Source organism: Prenolepis imparis, unplaced genomic scaffold (genome assembly GCF_030444845.1).
Source record: "Prenolepis imparis isolate NDT839.2.m4 unplaced genomic scaffold, iyPreImpa1.0 SCAF_5, whole genome shotgun sequence".
NCBI lineage: Eukaryota > Metazoa > Arthropoda > Insecta > Hymenoptera > Formicidae > Prenolepis > Prenolepis imparis.
In genome coordinates, this window is record NW_028141163.1 from 5,748,282 (window position 1) to 5,765,752 (window position 17,471).

The following is a 17,471-nucleotide window of genomic DNA, read 5'->3' on the forward strand; positions in this document are numbered from 1 at the left end:
CTTAATGGAGGTCAATGGCGATACGTCAAGTACACTTACACCTTCCTCAGCTTTAGCGACGCTGTCTAACGCTGGTATCAACGAATATCGCAATTTACCACCAACGTCGTCATGCTGCCACAGTCTCATCGGTATCGACTCTTTTCCGACGATAAAGCAACCGGAAGCGTCCGTCTGCAAGATCTTCCTGCTGCAGTTTTGTTCTCTAAAACATATTAAAATACAACGGTTAATCTCAATGGTGTCGTTAAAGCTCGAAACATCTCAATCACTACTTACTCCAGATTTAAAAGTCGTTTCTATAAGAAAATTTGTATACAATTGAATCTTGTGGAACTATTGCATAGTTAAGTCACACGCATACTTCTTAATTAAATCAATTATTCATTAATATTACGTCTCTTCAGCACATATTGGAAAAACCTATAATTTTATTGAATACTGTAAATAATACTAAAAAATCGATTTTAATAGGCAATTCACATAAAGATATGTCTTTTGTATATATTAAAAATTTCAATATGTACATTTCAGAAACAACTTAGTACAATAACGCCATTTAATAAATATAACTTATAGCAAACGTATTTATAACTAATTAGAGTATAATTTTAATTTATCATCAGTTCACATTTTTTTGTTTTATAACATCAAGACAAGACATATACATTTATTGATTAAATATAAAAGTAAATACATCAGTCGACGCGAAATAGTTTTACTTAAGATTATATATAAAATGTTTTGTTTCTCTTTTTCTCTTTTTTAAATCATCATACAGAGATCACATAATTCTTTACGTTTATGTAATACAATTCTTGATACATACATCATTAATTGTAAGATTCTAAAGATCTTACAGTTGTGTATATACATGTAATATGACACACACATTTATCACCTAAAAGTTATTCTAGATTTGATATAAATGTCTCTTCGAGAGATTCTTATTTATTCTATACTAATATCCAAACTGTTGCGTCTTCTTCTAAAAGGTACAGGTGGTGACGATAAATGTGCATCCGGATGTTTCCTACGATGCACAGTCATGTAGTACCTCCTCTTAAACGTTTGCCCGCACAAGTCGCAGATATGCGGCTTTTCTGCCGAATGTGTGATTAAATGCATGTTCCTCATATGCGACGTCCTAAAACTCTTCTCGCAGACGTGGCACGTGTACGGTTTGACGCCTGTGTGCGTCGTCGCGTGGTTAGTTAAATATCTCTTCGAAGCGAACGTCTTGCCGCACTCTTTACACTCGTAAGTCTTATCGTGTTGCCGCATATGACTGTCCAGGTTTTCCTGCGTCAGCAGCTTCTTATTGCACACATCACAATGGAACTTGTATTCGTTCAAGTGTGCCACCTTCCTGTGTTTGTACAGGGAGTAATTGCTCGTATAGAATCTACCGCAGATATCGCACATGTGCTGAGAACCGTCGTGCGTTCCCAGATGGAATTTCAAGTCCCATTCGATCTTGAAGCGTTTACCGCAATGTTCGCAGGCGAATTTGTATTCATCAGTGTGTCGTCTGATGTAGTGGGCCTTCAAATTGCTCTTCGTTCTACCGCGATAGTTGCACTTGCTGCAGCAATACAGCGAATCGGAATCCATCTTTTGATGAATAAGTCGATGCATCTTCAAATCGTACTTATATTTAAAACTCTTGCCGCAAACTGAACATCTGAAGGGACGGTGAAAGCTGTGTTTGCTCATAATGTGACGCAGGATTTTGCTCTTCTGTTCGAACACTATCTGACAGATATCGCATATGTAATTTCCATTAGTAAGCTTCTTGTAGAGGACGTCTTCTTTTCTGCACGCTTCGTCGATAGAAGACAATTTCTCGACTTCTACATTTTCCATTGTTTTATTTTCATTAAGATGCTTACCGATGATATTTTCCGCTATTTCATTTTTCATTACATCTCTTAATGATTTTACTGAATCAGTGAATATTTTACGAGCTGTCTTCTTATCTGTAGTGTTTCTGGACTCTGATTGCTCTACTTTTGATGCTATCGTCGGCCTTTTTCCGAGAACAATCTTACACGAAATTTCACACTCATCTCTTTGATCAGGAACAGATTTCCTAAAAAATACGAATTATATCTATCAATACAACAAAAACTATTAGAAAAAGTTTTATATCCACAAACATATATAGACACACAGATATTTTTAATCATACTTGTTATAAAGAAAATATAATTTATTTTATAATTCTCTATAAATAACAAATTTTGTCATACAATATATTTCATTTTGTTAAATTAAATACGAAACATTATATGCATATATATTATAAAAAGATTGTTATATTTTAATTAATTTATATGCATATGTAAGTAAAATTTTTTAAAAGAACTTCATATATGTAAATAATTTATATATAATATATATAAAAATATAAATAATATTTAAAAAACTAATTTTTCTTTAGAAACATGATATTAAAAAATTAACAACTACTTAGTTCTATAATCTTACTGATAGACTAGCATGTGTAGCAAGTTTTATAAGATATATATCAAATGCTATCGTGTAGCAACTTTGTGGAACACTTGCTGCCTGAAATTCAATACGATAAAAAAATTGTCATTAAATTTTCTACAATGCTGAAATATCTTATCTCTTTATATATATTTCATTAAACAGAATCTTATCTTAATAGGCAGATATATAATTAGAGTCATTATATATCTTGGAAAATATATTTCCCGATTATTATACAAATGCAATATATCTTCTTATTAGCTCTGTCATATAGGATATTTATCTATATGATCATGTTTACATTCAATGTTTGAATATTCTCTCTCATTTAATGTTCCAGAGAGAGACAACGAATAAAATAATTATTTACACACACATATTAACTTATTATTTAAAGTAAATAATAAAAAATACGTTGTCTCACTATAAAACAAAGCTACATTTAAAATTATATATGTATTATATATATAACAATAAAATACTTTTTATATAATGTGTAATCACATTTATATGTTCAAGTGTGAAAGACATTTGTTATAGTATTTAATCTTCTATTAATCTCTTACGTAAAATAATCATTTGTTTTCATACTATTACGTGTCTTATTCTCGATAATATTCCTTATACAGACGATGGAGCTTCCGTGACATCTGGATGTTTCCGCAAATCGTGCAGATGTAAGGACGAATCCCCAAATGCGTCAAGAGATGCACCTTCCGACTGGTCGCACTCGCGAAAGACTTTTCGCATATGTGGCACAAGTAAGACTTCTCTCCGGAGTGCATTTTAATGTGTTTCTTCAAGACTGTCTTACGCGTCAATTCCAGCATTCCTCGCACATGTATCTCTGCTGGTGCTACTTCACGTGACTGTCCAGGCTCTTTTGAGTTTGCAGCTTCTTCTTGCACACGGGACATTGAAAATTCGCGCCTTTTGAAACAAAATATAACAGGATGTTGAATCTAACGTCATGTATGCTCCATTTTCTTTGGATTTTATCCTGTTAAAATAATTATTATAAAAAATGCAATAAATATCGAATTTGTCAATTGATAAAGATTGGAATCGAATAACAAATAATTCTATACTCTAGAATGGTATAATTATTTGCAGAATTTGATCACTACGCTCACCTGCAAATAGGAGCAATGTATCATGGAGAAGTCACAATACTGACAAGTATACAACTATAGACCTTCACTTTGTGTCTGTTCATGTTGTTCTTATGTTTGAACTTCTTCGCGCAAATGTCGCATTGAAAATTATGATAATTACTATGTTTCAGCCTATGCTTCTTATATTCCGATCCACTTATATCTTTCACCTTTTAGAAGAAGACGCTAAAGAATATCTAAATATTTACAATGTACCTCTTTTGATCATTTATTATTGAACATAAAAATATGTCTATGTATAATACACAGTTTTACCTTTCACATTTTGATTTGAGCATTTTTACTTATATATATTTAATAGTTAATTAATAATATATTAATCTATAATTTGCTATTATAATAATTTTAAGAACATCAAACATTATAATATAACTCAACCTTATTCTATGAACACAATAAAAAAAAGAAATTTTAATTATTGAATAACACAATGCACAGTAAAACAAAAAATATGTTCTACTTTCACATATTTAAACATTTTATAGTAATTATAGTTATTATATTGTACTGTTTATGGCACATATATATTATGTAATTAAACAGGCAATACTTTTTAAAACAAAACAAAATTTTAACAACAAATAGATGTTATAAAATATGTTTAAAATGTATAGTAAAATATTAGCCACAATATTTCCATTATACTGTCTAATGCAATACATAAAAAGAAGTAACACAACAGAAAAATGAAAACAAGCAACACAATAACAGAGTTTAAAATATCATTTCAGAAAGTTATGAAAAGGTATCCTGTGTTCTATATAATATAAAAATTGTTATGTAGTCTAATATAATAAATATGTTAAAAAATAAACTCGTATCATGCATCACATTGGGAACTAAGCATTTGTAACTCAACATACATACTGTGACCACATAAAAACTGGAAAAATGTCTGTGAGTCGCAAGACAATGTATGTATGTATGTATGTATGCATATATGTATGTATATGTGTGTATATGTATGAAGATACATGTAATAGAGTCACATAAAAGTTACATGTAATAGTTTACATGAAAAAATTTCAAGTTCTTCCACACTATAAAATTGTCTACGAGTATTATTTTACAAATTGATATAAATTTTTGTAAAATTGACCGTAGACTAACAAACATAAACTTAACAAAACTAGCACTCATTTTTATGTTTGTACTTGTGTTTAAGAAAACAAGCTCTATATTTAAATACTGCATCGCAATAATCACATTTAAAACTTAACGAATGTCGTTTCAAATGTTTTTTGAGCAATTTTGTCGTTCTAAAACGCCATTTACATTGTGGACATTTGAAACATATTTGTTCTTTGAATAAATTCAAATCGCTGTCCAACTTATCGAGACTTTCATCACTATATTGTTGTAACTCTATCTTTTCAACCTTGTATTTCCTTTCCTTCGTTGCATCGTGTTTCTCCACATCAACTTGACACTTCTCTTCATATTCACGACTATAATTCTTGTCGTTCTGATCATCGTGATGTTTACGTTTGTGTTGCATAAGATGATAATTATCCTCGCACACCTCGCCACACACATTGCAAACAGTATGGATCTTCATATGCTTCAGGAACATTGTCTTAGTTTCGAATAATGTAGCACAAAAGTAGCATCTAAATTTATACACGTAATCAGGGTGCCATCTGATTTGATGGCGTTTAAGACTCGCAGCTCTTCTTGATTTAAAATCGCAATTCGCACAATGAAACAATTTTTTGCCGCCTTCATGCGACGACATATGAAACATGAACGACTGTTCAGTTTTAAGACCTTGATCACAAATTGGACACTCGTATGGATGGACATCGTCGTCAGGAACTATCATGTTGCAATTCCTCTGAAAACTTTTCTGTGAACTTAAAATTTCTTCGCTCTCGGAAGCGCTTTCTGTCGACGTCAACACTAATTCATCTTTTTTATCCTTATATGTATCTTCAGGCTTTTCCATAGATTCAGGAATCTCCACTTTTATTTCCGATGAAAGACACGGCGATTGTAGAATCTCGGTTTCGTCGCCGTCTTTGAAATATTCATTAGGAGATTGCATCGGGACAAGATAATATTGATGATTGTTTTGAATCACAAGGAAATTTTGTTCAAGAGGATCACGTGGCACAGACCTAAAAGTAAGAAAAATCAATCAGTTTAGCAAAACATGATTACATACATACAAACACACATGCTACCTATTATTACTGTATAAAAAATCTTTGAATTTTTTTTCGCTAAAAATATTAAGAAGAAAATTATTAACATATAACATAAAATTACAAATCCTGTTATTATAAAAAGTATATTATCTATACGTACATCAGTAGAATTATAATTGTTTACTGCATTATATTCAAAAAATATATTCATCTTTATTATTCAAATAAATTAATAAATATTATACTTTTCTGCTATACATTTATCATTTATCTATTCACTATTTTATTTTAAAGTTGTATTATACACATTTCTCTATCTTGTTCTAGTAATATCTCAACATAATTAAAACCCTTCTGAAATCTCAAATTGATTTAGCATTATTATTGTAAATGGTGTGTGTGTGAACTTTTAAAACACTATTAATTCTGTAGCATCATGTTTGTTGTTATTATTTAAAAAAAAATTATATTAGCAAAAGTATATATAATATTCCTTAACAATATCTAAACATATATTCTCAATGCAATAAAAAAATATTTTATTATTGAAAATTTAACATCTAGTTAATCAATATAACATATTAATATATTGTTGTTATTATACTTTTTATTATAGGCAACATTATTTCGTCAATTAATTGCGCCACTTTATAATTGTGGATAGCATGAATAAATTCGCGTTTAATAAAAACATATAGTATTTATTTATGTATATTACATCAATTTTATGCTGTACATTGCATCATCCCATAAAATAAAGAAGCCAATCGCACTTAAGATCGCCAAGAATTATTCCCAAATAAAATCGCATATCCTTAACTTTCATTTCAATGAAAATTGAATGGAAAATAATATTTTCACCGCCAGAAATTTAGAATAAAAACGCGAATATATTTCATTAAATAAAATAATATTTTCCAAAAGAAATATATAACTCATTTCTTTGTATTATACATAGATAAAATGTAGTTTTATCACATAAAATTATATATCGTTGATAATAATATTAAATTTTCAGATCTTAAACTACCTAGGCAATGTTAAAAAATATTACAGAAAAATGTTACCATATTTCACTGCATTTTTATGTGTGAAAAAAATATTATCGAATCTAATGATGTGGAAGCAATGGCATATTTTTCATTCAACTCTGTAAATAAGAATTGGAAGACTTAGATGTACAAACGAATATAAGTAAACAATTAAAAAATGCAAGATTCAAGCAAAAATGTCAAAGATAAACTATATATAATATTAGATTTTTATGTGCATCACTCCTCTTACATTATATATATGTATTTACAATACATTTGGTTGGTATTTGCAATATCAAAAAAAGTATTGTAAATAAAAAAAAATATCTATGCATATGTTAAAATTTAGAAAATAACTAGAAAAATAGAGATATTTTTACAATTCCAAAACAGTCTCTATTCAAATGTTTGACATCTATAAGAGTTCAAATATAATAAATACTCGAATGAAGAATTTGGAATCTAATCGTAAATGTCATAATCGCGATAATCCAGCATATTAATTCCTAATTTGTCCTTGAATAAATACGTCGAGTTTCGATAAATATGAAAATAAAAGATCGACATACCAACAAACAGGATCACATAGGATATACTTTCAAGAACCGAATCCTCCTGAACATTGGAACAGGGCGATATACTTTGTCGCCTTATACGAGCAGGATCATCCAAATCTCTCATTACTCTCTATGTTACAAATGGACCGTCAATGAGATATAAAATTCACAATTCACATTTATTTTCACTATCTCGCATATGTTTTACGTTAAAAAGATATAAAAGTACAAGATCCCGGCAACACAAGATAGTGTTCTCTTTTCATTTCACAGTTCACCATCCTCCACACACGCATACACACACATACACACGTACACGAAAATTACTTGACACTCTTATTCACAATAATTTTATCCTGCACACCATGCAACAGATTCGTAATTTTGATGGGCGGTGGCGGTGGATGCACGCCAGGATGCTTCTTCCGATGCAACATCATCGGCGAACGCTGGGTGAAGCTCTGGCCGCAAATGTCGCAGACGTAGGGTCGCTCGCCGACGTGGGTCAGCAGATGGATTTTTTGCGAGCTGAGGCAACCGAAGGTCTTGCCGCATATCGCGCAGAGATACGACTTCTCCCCCGAGTGGGTTCTGAGGTGCTTCGTGAGGCCGTACTTGAACTTAAACTCCATGCCGCACTGCTCGCAGACGTACTTCATCTTGTGCAACTCGGCGTGGTTTTCGAGATTCTTCTGGGTCTTGAAGCGCTTTCTGCAGATCTGGCACTCGAATTCCTTCACCTTGGTCTTGTGCTTGTAATGCTTGTGGAAGTATAAGGAGCTCTTGCTGGGATAGGACGTGCCGCATATGTCGCAAACGCAGGACTCCGTATCGTGATCCTTCATATGCGTCGTATAATCGGATTGTACCTTGAACATCTTGCCGCACTGCTCGCAGCTGTAGTTGTAATCCTCGGTGTGTTTGCGAATGTAATGTATCTTCAGATACGGCTTCGTACGAGCCTTGAATTCACATAAGGTGCATGCATGAAGCTGCGCGGGCTCGTCGTGAATCTCCATATGCCTGGAGAGATAGGCCCCGGTCTTGAAGCCCTTAGAGCAAACCGTGCACTTGTGCGGCCGTGAATTGCTGTGCTTGAACATATGACTAGTCAGCTTACTCTTGCGATCGAATGTGATGTAACAAATCTCGCATATATGCGACTTCTTCTTCTGGTGCTTGCCGGATCGCGTTTTCGAGAGTTCGTTTTTCGTGTGTCGTTTCCTGAAGTCCAACGGAGTATCGTCCAAATCGCCGTCGTCCAAGTCATCGATCACAGTCTTACTCTTCTTCCTGGTCTCGACGCGACCTTTACTCTTTTCGACGCGATTATCTTTCTCTTTGACGTGATTCTCGTCCTTCTTTTCTTTTGCTGACTCGGTCTTGGAACTATTTTTCTCAGCAGGCGGCGGTTCTTTCATCATGAACACGCTCAAGGATTTTGGGATGCGAAAATAATCGTCTTCCAGTTTTACTATCAGATAAGTTGGCGAGAGTGGATCTAGTTGATTGAACCTAAAAAAATTATAAAAATTGTCAGTCCATTTTGTGTAGTAATATATGATGGGAGATATGATCGTGCTGGTTGCACGCGAGCATGCATTAGTGCAACCTCGACAAAAAATTTTACTAAACAAGGACTAAATTTCACGGAGATAATTTCTTATTATTTACAAATATTCTCTTAAATATTTTTTCTTATTACTCTTGATTTTGAAATTTATTCATAAGTTGAAAAATATATAATGCATTTGTTTACTCTTTAATAAAAATATACAAATTTTTAATCTCATTAAAATATAAATAAGCTTCATAAAATAAACACAATAATAAAATATAATTTACAGATAATATTTATTTAGACTGTTTAATTTGTGCAATTTCTATAAAATCAAATTTCTTTCTGTAAAAGTTATACAATTAAATATTTTTCTATTTTATGTGTTGCATAAGAAAAATTTTAAAGAATTTCAAATATCTCACAGATTAGCTGTGCGACAAATCCAGCTGATCGAATGCGCATTTATAATATGTACAAAGTATTATTTCAGTTTAAGTCGTTTATCATAAGTAAGATTTTGCTCCGCTATACTAAATAAATTTTATTATAATTTCGATTTTCAGAAATTTTAGCCTATACAGACTCACAAACTTGCGAGTCTTTTTATGTGATAATTTTTATTCAATGTGATAAGATTTTGCATATCTTTTGGACAGAAATTACATTCGTAGTTTGTAGAATATCACGACATAATTCTCCAACTGATTATTCAAGAAGAACTTATTGCAGATGGAATATATTTCGTATATAATTATCTAACATATTCGAACGTCGTCAACTTGTCGATTCTTATGTGTAAATTGCAAATTTTTTTCTTGCTGCTTGACAAAATATTCTGCAAGAAGAATAAGCACTTACAAATCTAATTGTATTCTTATATTCTTATATCAATCTTTGCAACATTTGCACGAATTATTAATTTATTATATTACTTTTCTTATTCAGTCACCTGGTAAGAAACTGGTTTGATTTTTGTCACTTTGTTCTTTTCTCGTAACACACAATCACTTTTATACTTATAATCATTTCATATAGTCGGCCCCTGAAAAATCAACAAGTTTAGTAAATGAAAGAAAATGTATTAATATTGCTCCGTTTAAGAACCTGATGTCACAATAATTTGTGAAAATATAAATTGTTATAAACAAAGGATAAGAGGAAGAGAAATTCTTTTCCAATATAAAAAATGTATATTAATATTTAAATTGAAATTTTCGTCCAGAAAAATATATTTATCCAAAAGCATAATATTTCGGTAGATTGCATAAATAAAGTTTTGTCAAACTTATTACATATATATATTCGAACTTGTTACTATTCATTAGATTCAATTATAAGAAATAATTTACTTTTCTTTATATAAAATTATATTCTCTTTAGTTTCTTATACATGTTACATTAATTAGAAATTAATTAATTTAGATTTATTTAATATGAGATCAAGAAAATTTTATAACTTATTGTTAAATAAATCGACAAAAGAATACACACGTTATATTTTTTTTATATAAATAAAATCTAATTCTATTTTAATGGATAACTTTATTTATGTATCTATTGAAAGACTATGGTGTGCTATTTTCACAATATTATCAGTAAATCTTATTAGTTATATATAATATATAATATTTACACAAAACATTTATACAGAAACTTCTCGTTTTCAATCTTTTTAACTTTCATTATCCATTCAATGTTTATTTTGCACATATTTAGACAAAAATTAATATAGTAATTATTCGTTCAAAAATATTCGTAATGGCAAATTAAAATTAAGAGTAGAAAGACCATTTTCTATATAGTCAAATTATATCAATCAAATATGCAATAAATTTTTTCTGATATAGTGAAATCTATAATTAACACCAAAATAGCATAAATTATATTTTCCTGACACAAGACAGTTTTAATTGACTGATAAGTTAATGTATATAAAACCTATATAAAAACCTGCAATATATATACCAAAAATATCCTTAAAAAAAAAAAAAAATCGTAGAGAATAGATATATTTTAAAAATGTATAAATATATCTAGCCCTTTAAAAAAAAGTATAATTGAAATTATCATATAAATAAACCGTATTCTTGTAGACAAGAGATATACAATCGCAAAAATATTGTTCATCAATTTTAATATTAATGTAATGTGTCTTATATATATTTTTTAAATAAAATCCCACTCTCAAAATATCATCTTTCAAATAATGTTACACTAATTTTACACGCTTCTGCTGATGATCAGTCACGATCGAGCATCCAACACAAAACTCTTCTCGATATGATTGCTTTCAACTTTATAACTTCTGACGAGCTTGGCTATCTGCGAACGCGTTATCGACGATAACGGTGGCAGTGGTCCCAAATGAATTCTCTTCTGGTTTAATAAAGTTGAGCGCTACGTTAAGTCTTCTTCGCAAATGTCGCACTTGTACGGCCGTATGTCGGCATGAGCACGTGATGATAGAAATTGCTGATGGACCGAAACCTCTTTTGACACAGGATACAGGTGGAGGTGATCGTCCTGGTTGAAACGCTTGTGACTCATGAGTCTGCTCTTATGGTGGAACTTCTTGCGGCACAAGTGACACGGATACTCGTACTTGATGTCACGATTTGACTTCTGATCCACCACTCGTGATTCCTCACGTTCTTGGTCTGCTTGCCGCAGAAGCGGCAGATTTGCAGCTGCGATGTGTGGATCCTCGTTATGTACTCCGCCAGGTCGAGCTTTAATTTGTAACTACGACCGCAGTGATCGCAAACAAATCTCGACTCGTGATCGCTATGAACGCGATTATAATGTCTTCAGTGTCACCCTGCTCTTGTATTTCACATGGTACATCGTGCACTCGAAATAATTCGAACAATGTACTCTCTTGTGCTCTTCCAGCGCTCTTGGCGTATAGAAAGTTTCCTTACATCTATAAGGCTCCACTTTGACTGAAACATCGTTGACAGTTTTTGCAGAATTTGCGAATTTAATGGCAAATCTAAATTAATTGATTTATCAACGTGTCGATACTGAGCTGTAACAGAATTAACTCTTCCGCTTGTCTTCGTGAAATTATATTCATTTTCAACGGACTTCCACGAACCCAATAAAATGAAGACTAAACGAATAGGTCCTTTTCGGTATCGCCCTCCTTTCTGCCTGATAGGCTTTTCCCTGAAACAGGGATAAATTGTATCAGCGTAAAGTATCGATAGCACTTTTTCTACACATATGTTCAAATAACGACGAGCTAATAAGCAATTGTTGCGTAAGAAAGAGGCTTCTGTAAAGAAATAGATATTAATCTCACTATTATTACATTGTTCACTATTGATCACAATCGATTCTATAAATTATCAGAAAACTTTTATACAAATTATAACATCGATAAATTACGCATAGCATCACAGTATGTTTTACATGAAATTGTTACACTTGCATTTTTTTACATCCAGAGATACAGTCTGAAACGAATATACATGTACTTATTGATACTATTTCGGTAGAACAAAATCTATTTTATAATAAAATTGTAATAATATAAACTTACTTCTATTGTAAAGAATGGAGTTGATATTTTTCCTTGAGCAAAGTAACGATGACTGTCATGCAACAAGGAGAATATTGCACATAAATCTTATATAATTAAATTGCGACACACACAGATTAATTAATATATTTGTGATGATATATTTATGATAGTAACTCACTAATTATATAAAAAAAATTTTTTTATAAAAATACAACTTCTTTATTTATTAAATTTCGGTTACAAACAATATTCGGTCCAAAAGTATAATTTATTATTAATATTATTAATATCATTAATCATTATATATCACATACACATTAACTAATCTCGATGTGTAAACATTCCAAATATGTACTTTTATCTTCTGTGTATTCACAAAAAATATGTTTACGTAACTTATAATTAAATACACTTTTTATAATTATCAATTTTTTATCAGAACAATTTCTTTAAAAAAATAAAAAAAATAATTGTATTAATAATTAATAATTGTAAAAAATTTAAATAAGTGTAATTGGGAGTAATGTTTTTTGGTCTATTACAAAAAAATAAATTAATTCTTTCACAGATATATAGGCTATTTCTGTAAACACAGTCTCCCAAATTATATATCACAATTATAACTTTTCTTTTAGTGTATATATATATCTTTCATTTAGTAATGTTGAGTTGTTGTTTTCACATATGTATAATAATAGATTATCACAATATTAATTAAATTAAAATGTATTTACCTTTTTAATATTGTATATCAAAATTTTAGAAAGATTTTCAGTCGACAATAATCTAGAACAGAAATTTAATGTATTGCATTTTATTGCAAAAAATGTACTAACAATAAGATAAATTAATTAATATTCTCTCATATCTTTTTTACATTTATATCTTCACGATTTGATCAAATGTATTTTTTGAAAAATAGATTTTTGAAAAAATAAAAATTATAACAATACATGTTTTCAATCTGGAAATCAGAAATGTTTTCTTTTTTGTACAGATAAGGATATTATATTTTCTAATAAACTATGGTTTCAAAAGTTTCTGTAAAACGTTCTTAGCTAAACTGGCGATGGGAATCTGCGATGTATAAGGCGGAAGAGGACCGGGATGATTTTTTCGGATATGCCGGAAGAGACTGGAGCGCTGGGTGAAGTCTTCGCCGCAGATATCGCAGTTGTACGGCCTGATACCGGCATGCGTAAGAACATGTTGATAAAAATTGTTACCGCTTGACACGAATACTTTCTTGCAAATCGGACAGGTCGTACCCGGCTTGTGCATCCGATCCTTATGATACTGCAACTGTCTCGACGACGTTACGATCACGTTGCACTCGGTGCACTTGTATCCCTGCTTGTGCAACAATAGATGATTGTCCAGGCGAGTTTGATTTTGAAATTTTCTGATACACAAATGGCACGAGAACTTCAAACTGGCCATCTCGGCGCGTTTCTTATGTTTCCATTCGTGGCTGAGATCCGTCACGGACTTTCCGCAATATCGGCATATGTGAACGTTGGTATTGTGCTTCCTCTTGATATGTACAAGTAGGTCCACCCTTACTTTGAACGACTAACCGCAAGAATCGCAGATAAACTGAGCAGCGGTGTCGCTATGTGCTCGTACTTGATGCTGCTTCAACGTCATCTCGCGCTTATACTTCAAGTGACATATGTCGCACTCGAAGAAGTAATCGTCACTATGACTCTTACAATGTTTTTCCAGATTTTGTTTGGTATAGTAAGACGCGCGGCACTTGTCACACTTGTAAGCTCTTTTCTGATGACTCACTATGATATGTCTTCTCAAACGCTTCTCATGATCGAAACGCTTTAAGCACAACGGACACGCATTCCGCACTTCATCTAATACTCGATCCACATCTTCGTTCTTCGCAGTATCTTCAGAGGATATTTCCATCATAAACTTAATTTTTTCTTTATCCGACTTTTGATTTACTTCTAGCGTTGTATTAAACTCTTTCTCTTTACTCTTTCTTTTCGTTTTTGTTGGTCCACCGTGTTTCCAATCATTCTGTTTAGAAGTTGTCTTTGCTACGACAGCAGTGTCACACGATACAATCACTTTCCGATACTTTTCACCATCCCACACAGTAATCCATCGTTTCCTGAAACATCCATTAATGTCAATCAGTACAAACATGGAGCATGCAGCACCTATCGCAACAGCACAAAAGTTTAGAATCTTCAGTGATCACGAAGACATTAATGAAATCATAGACTGACATTTGTTAAAACTCTTATACAATTTTAAACTCATAAATCTTTCAAAAAATTAAAAAATCAAATATTCAATTAAAAATGTATTTTAAGATAGAAATAAGATTACGGTAAGTTTCACTTATAACAATTTCTTAACAATTTTTACATATTTTTTTGTAATCTCTTCAGTAATCTTCTAATTCGAATTCCTACCCCTAATTCGACTTTTGAGTATCAAGCTCGAGTCGACTAAGCAGCAACGGTGGCGGCGGTGGATGACTGCCGGGATGTTTGCGACGATGGACCATCATGCTGCTTCGTTGCGTAAAACTCTGTCCGCAGAGATCGCACACGTACGGTCTCTCGCCCGTGTGCGTGAGCTTGTGCACCCTGAGAGCCGCGGATCTCGCGAAGGCTTTCGCGCACAGCTTGCACTGATAGGGCCGCTCGCCGGTATGCATGCGAGTATGCAGCTTCAGCGCGTGATTCGTCGCGAACTCTTTGCCGCACTGGGCGCAGAGAAACCTCTGCGAGTGCAAATTCGCGTGATTACGTAAACCGTATTCCGAGGCGAAGCTCTTGCTGCAAAGCTCGCACCGATGCTGCTTCGGCTCGGTCTTCCGTATCCGATGAATCACGCGCTTGTGCGCGACCAGATACGATTTCTGCGAGTAAGCGTTTCCGCAGTACTCGCAGACGAAGGTCTTGGCGTCCAGGTGGCTCGCCTTGTGATCCTCCAGATCGTAATTCGACATAAAGCCCTTGTCGCACTGTTCACAACGATACCGAAGATCTCGCCTGTGCACTCGTCGAACGTGAGTTCTCAGAGAGACCTTGTTCGTCGTGGTGAAGCTGCACATTTCGCAAACATACGTGACCCCGTTGTGGATCTGCATGTGACTCGCCACTTCCGATGAACGTTTGAAGGCTCGCTCGCAAACGGTGCACTTGTACGGACGCGCGTCGCTGTGCTTCACCATGTGACGTTTCAAGTCTCCTCGCCGAGTAAACTGAGCTCGACACGCGGAACATTCGTACGTCGTCCGTTTATTTTTTCTCCCAGCGTTAATCAAAGGGTTCCCGATGTCGCTCTCAGGACATGAAATTCGCACTTCTCGACACGTTATCTCAGAGGACTTTTCTGATGTTGCTTCCTCTTCTTCAGTCTTTATGTTTAGCGGGTCTTGGATTATTGAATCGGAATCTGTTTCTAATCGCTCGTGGTTCTGCTTCGCGGATTCCTCTTCTTTCTTGACCTTGGCATCGCGTCCTGTCAACACTCGGACCTCGAGGATTCTGTAAGAAACAATAGTAAGTTTTCAGCATGATATACGCAGTCACGTCACCATCTCGTTCGTCGATACCTCCTCCTCTTGAGAATCTGAAGTGTCTTAGGGGGATACATGACCCAAGGATTAATTTTTCGCAATCTATAGCGTTGGGAAGAGAGTAAATGCTCGTTCAGATCAAGGAACTGATTTAATCGACAAAACAGTTTCGTAGTCAAACAAGTTCTTTGATGTACGAATTATTTTATTAAACGTATAATAACGAATATCATCAATGATGATTAACATAAATTTATCCACATGGATGATGCTTTGTCCACATTTGAACGAGCAAGCTTGGAGTGTTACTATCACGCTTGTATAAAATTAAAAAGAAAAAAAAAAAAGAAAGAAAAGACAGAAAAATTAGAAAACGAATTTTTTTGTTCAACAACATTGGCATTATGTTCGGTTTACAAGTTATATCCTTACCTATCTACACTGAAAAAATAGAACAACAATATATTCGTAACGGAACACTTTGAGCACGGTAGTACAAATACAAATATGTAATTCATGAAGAGTCGAATGAATAAAATCGCGCGTAACATTGTCTTTTAAACGCTGCACGCAAACATTACAACCAGTATACAAAAGATATCATAGAGATTTCGTATCGATAAGTATCATCGAATCAACATCTATTGATGTTGCTTAACGTCATAGTATATATATATATATAATTTATAATAGTCAAAAAGTTCTTCCAGTCTCTTGCTAGTTGTTACGATACGTAAGTAACAACACGTATAATCACGTATACTATCGCACTATTATTCTTATCGTTAAATGTGGTCGTAGTTTAATCGTCAACGCGGCACCAACAAGAGTTTCAAGCACAGAAAAGGAGAAGTTCGTCAACGAGGCTTAGACGCAGGTCGACTTCTGATGGGCTGTCAAGTTACCCTGGCAAGAGAATCCACGATGGCATATCTGGCAGACGTAAGGCCGTTCTCCGGTGTGTCCGCGTCTGTGAATCGTCAACGTCGATCTCTGCGAAAATGCTTTCGGACATTGATCGCACTTGTACGGCTTCTCCCCTGTGTGCACCCTTCTGTGCATCCTCAGATTCTCGGAATCGGTAAAACCCTTTCCGCAGATATCGCAGACGTACGGTTTCTCCCCCGTATGAATTCGCCGATGCTTCTTCAGGTGTTCAGCGCTACTCAAACTCTTGCCGCAGTAATCGCAGAGATAGAGCTTCGTCGGATTGTGGCTCTCTTTGTGTCGAAAGAGTGATCTCTTCGTGGCTAGTACGCGGCCGCAGATATCGCAAGTGGTGCTGGTCACCTTGTTGGCCTTCAGCTCGGGATGCGTGCGTCTACAGTGCGCGGAGAGCTGTCGTCTGAGATAGAAGGCGTTGTTGCAGAGTTGACAGACGAACGGCTTTTCGCCCGAGTGAATGTTATAGTGCTCCTGAAGATC

At 33.6% G+C, this 17,471-nt stretch overlaps 3 protein-coding genes and 1 pseudogene across 5 annotated transcripts in view; all 4 read right to left on the reverse strand.

The window, feature by feature from the left end:
* LOC145936019 (uncharacterized) overlaps window positions 1–17,471 on the reverse strand; it is a 50,839-nt gene that overhangs the window by 10,253 nt on the left and 23,115 nt on the right. The gene's annotated exons all lie outside the window — the stretch shown is intronic.
* On the reverse strand, window positions 678–2,571 carry LOC145936400 (zinc finger Y-chromosomal protein). The gene is made up of 2 exons (XM_083038613.1): window positions 2,491–2,571; window positions 678–2,092 (listed from the first exon to the last, which is right to left on the reverse strand). Exons 1-2 carry the CDS (start codon window positions 2,502–2,504, stop codon window positions 952–954), a joined length of 1,155 nt encoding a protein of 384 aa, XP_082894739.1. The 5' UTR covers window positions 2,505–2,571; the 3' UTR covers window positions 678–951.
* On the reverse strand, window positions 10,868–12,046 carry LOC145935962 (zinc finger and BTB domain-containing protein 41-like; annotated as a pseudogene).
* Window positions 11,999–14,075, reverse strand: LOC145936407 (zinc finger and BTB domain-containing protein 41-like). Of its 3 annotated transcripts, none has more exons than XR_014425384.1 (4): window positions 13,765–14,075; window positions 13,231–13,282; window positions 12,515–12,566; window positions 11,999–12,138 (listed from the first exon to the last, which is right to left on the reverse strand). XR_014425384.1 is itself a non-coding variant. In XM_083038624.1 (1 exon), exon 1 carries the CDS (start codon window positions 13,934–13,936, stop codon window positions 13,520–13,522), a length of 417 nt encoding a protein of 138 aa, XP_082894750.1. In that variant the 5' UTR covers window positions 13,937–14,075; the 3' UTR covers window positions 13,318–13,519. The 3 variants fall into 3 exon arrangements, 1 of the variants encoding a protein (XP_082894750.1); XR_014425383.1 differs by lacking the exon at window positions 11,999–12,138 and adding an exon at window positions 12,147–12,428; XM_083038624.1 differs by lacking the exons at window positions 11,999–12,138; window positions 12,515–12,566; window positions 13,231–13,282 and having other exon boundaries at window positions 13,318–14,075.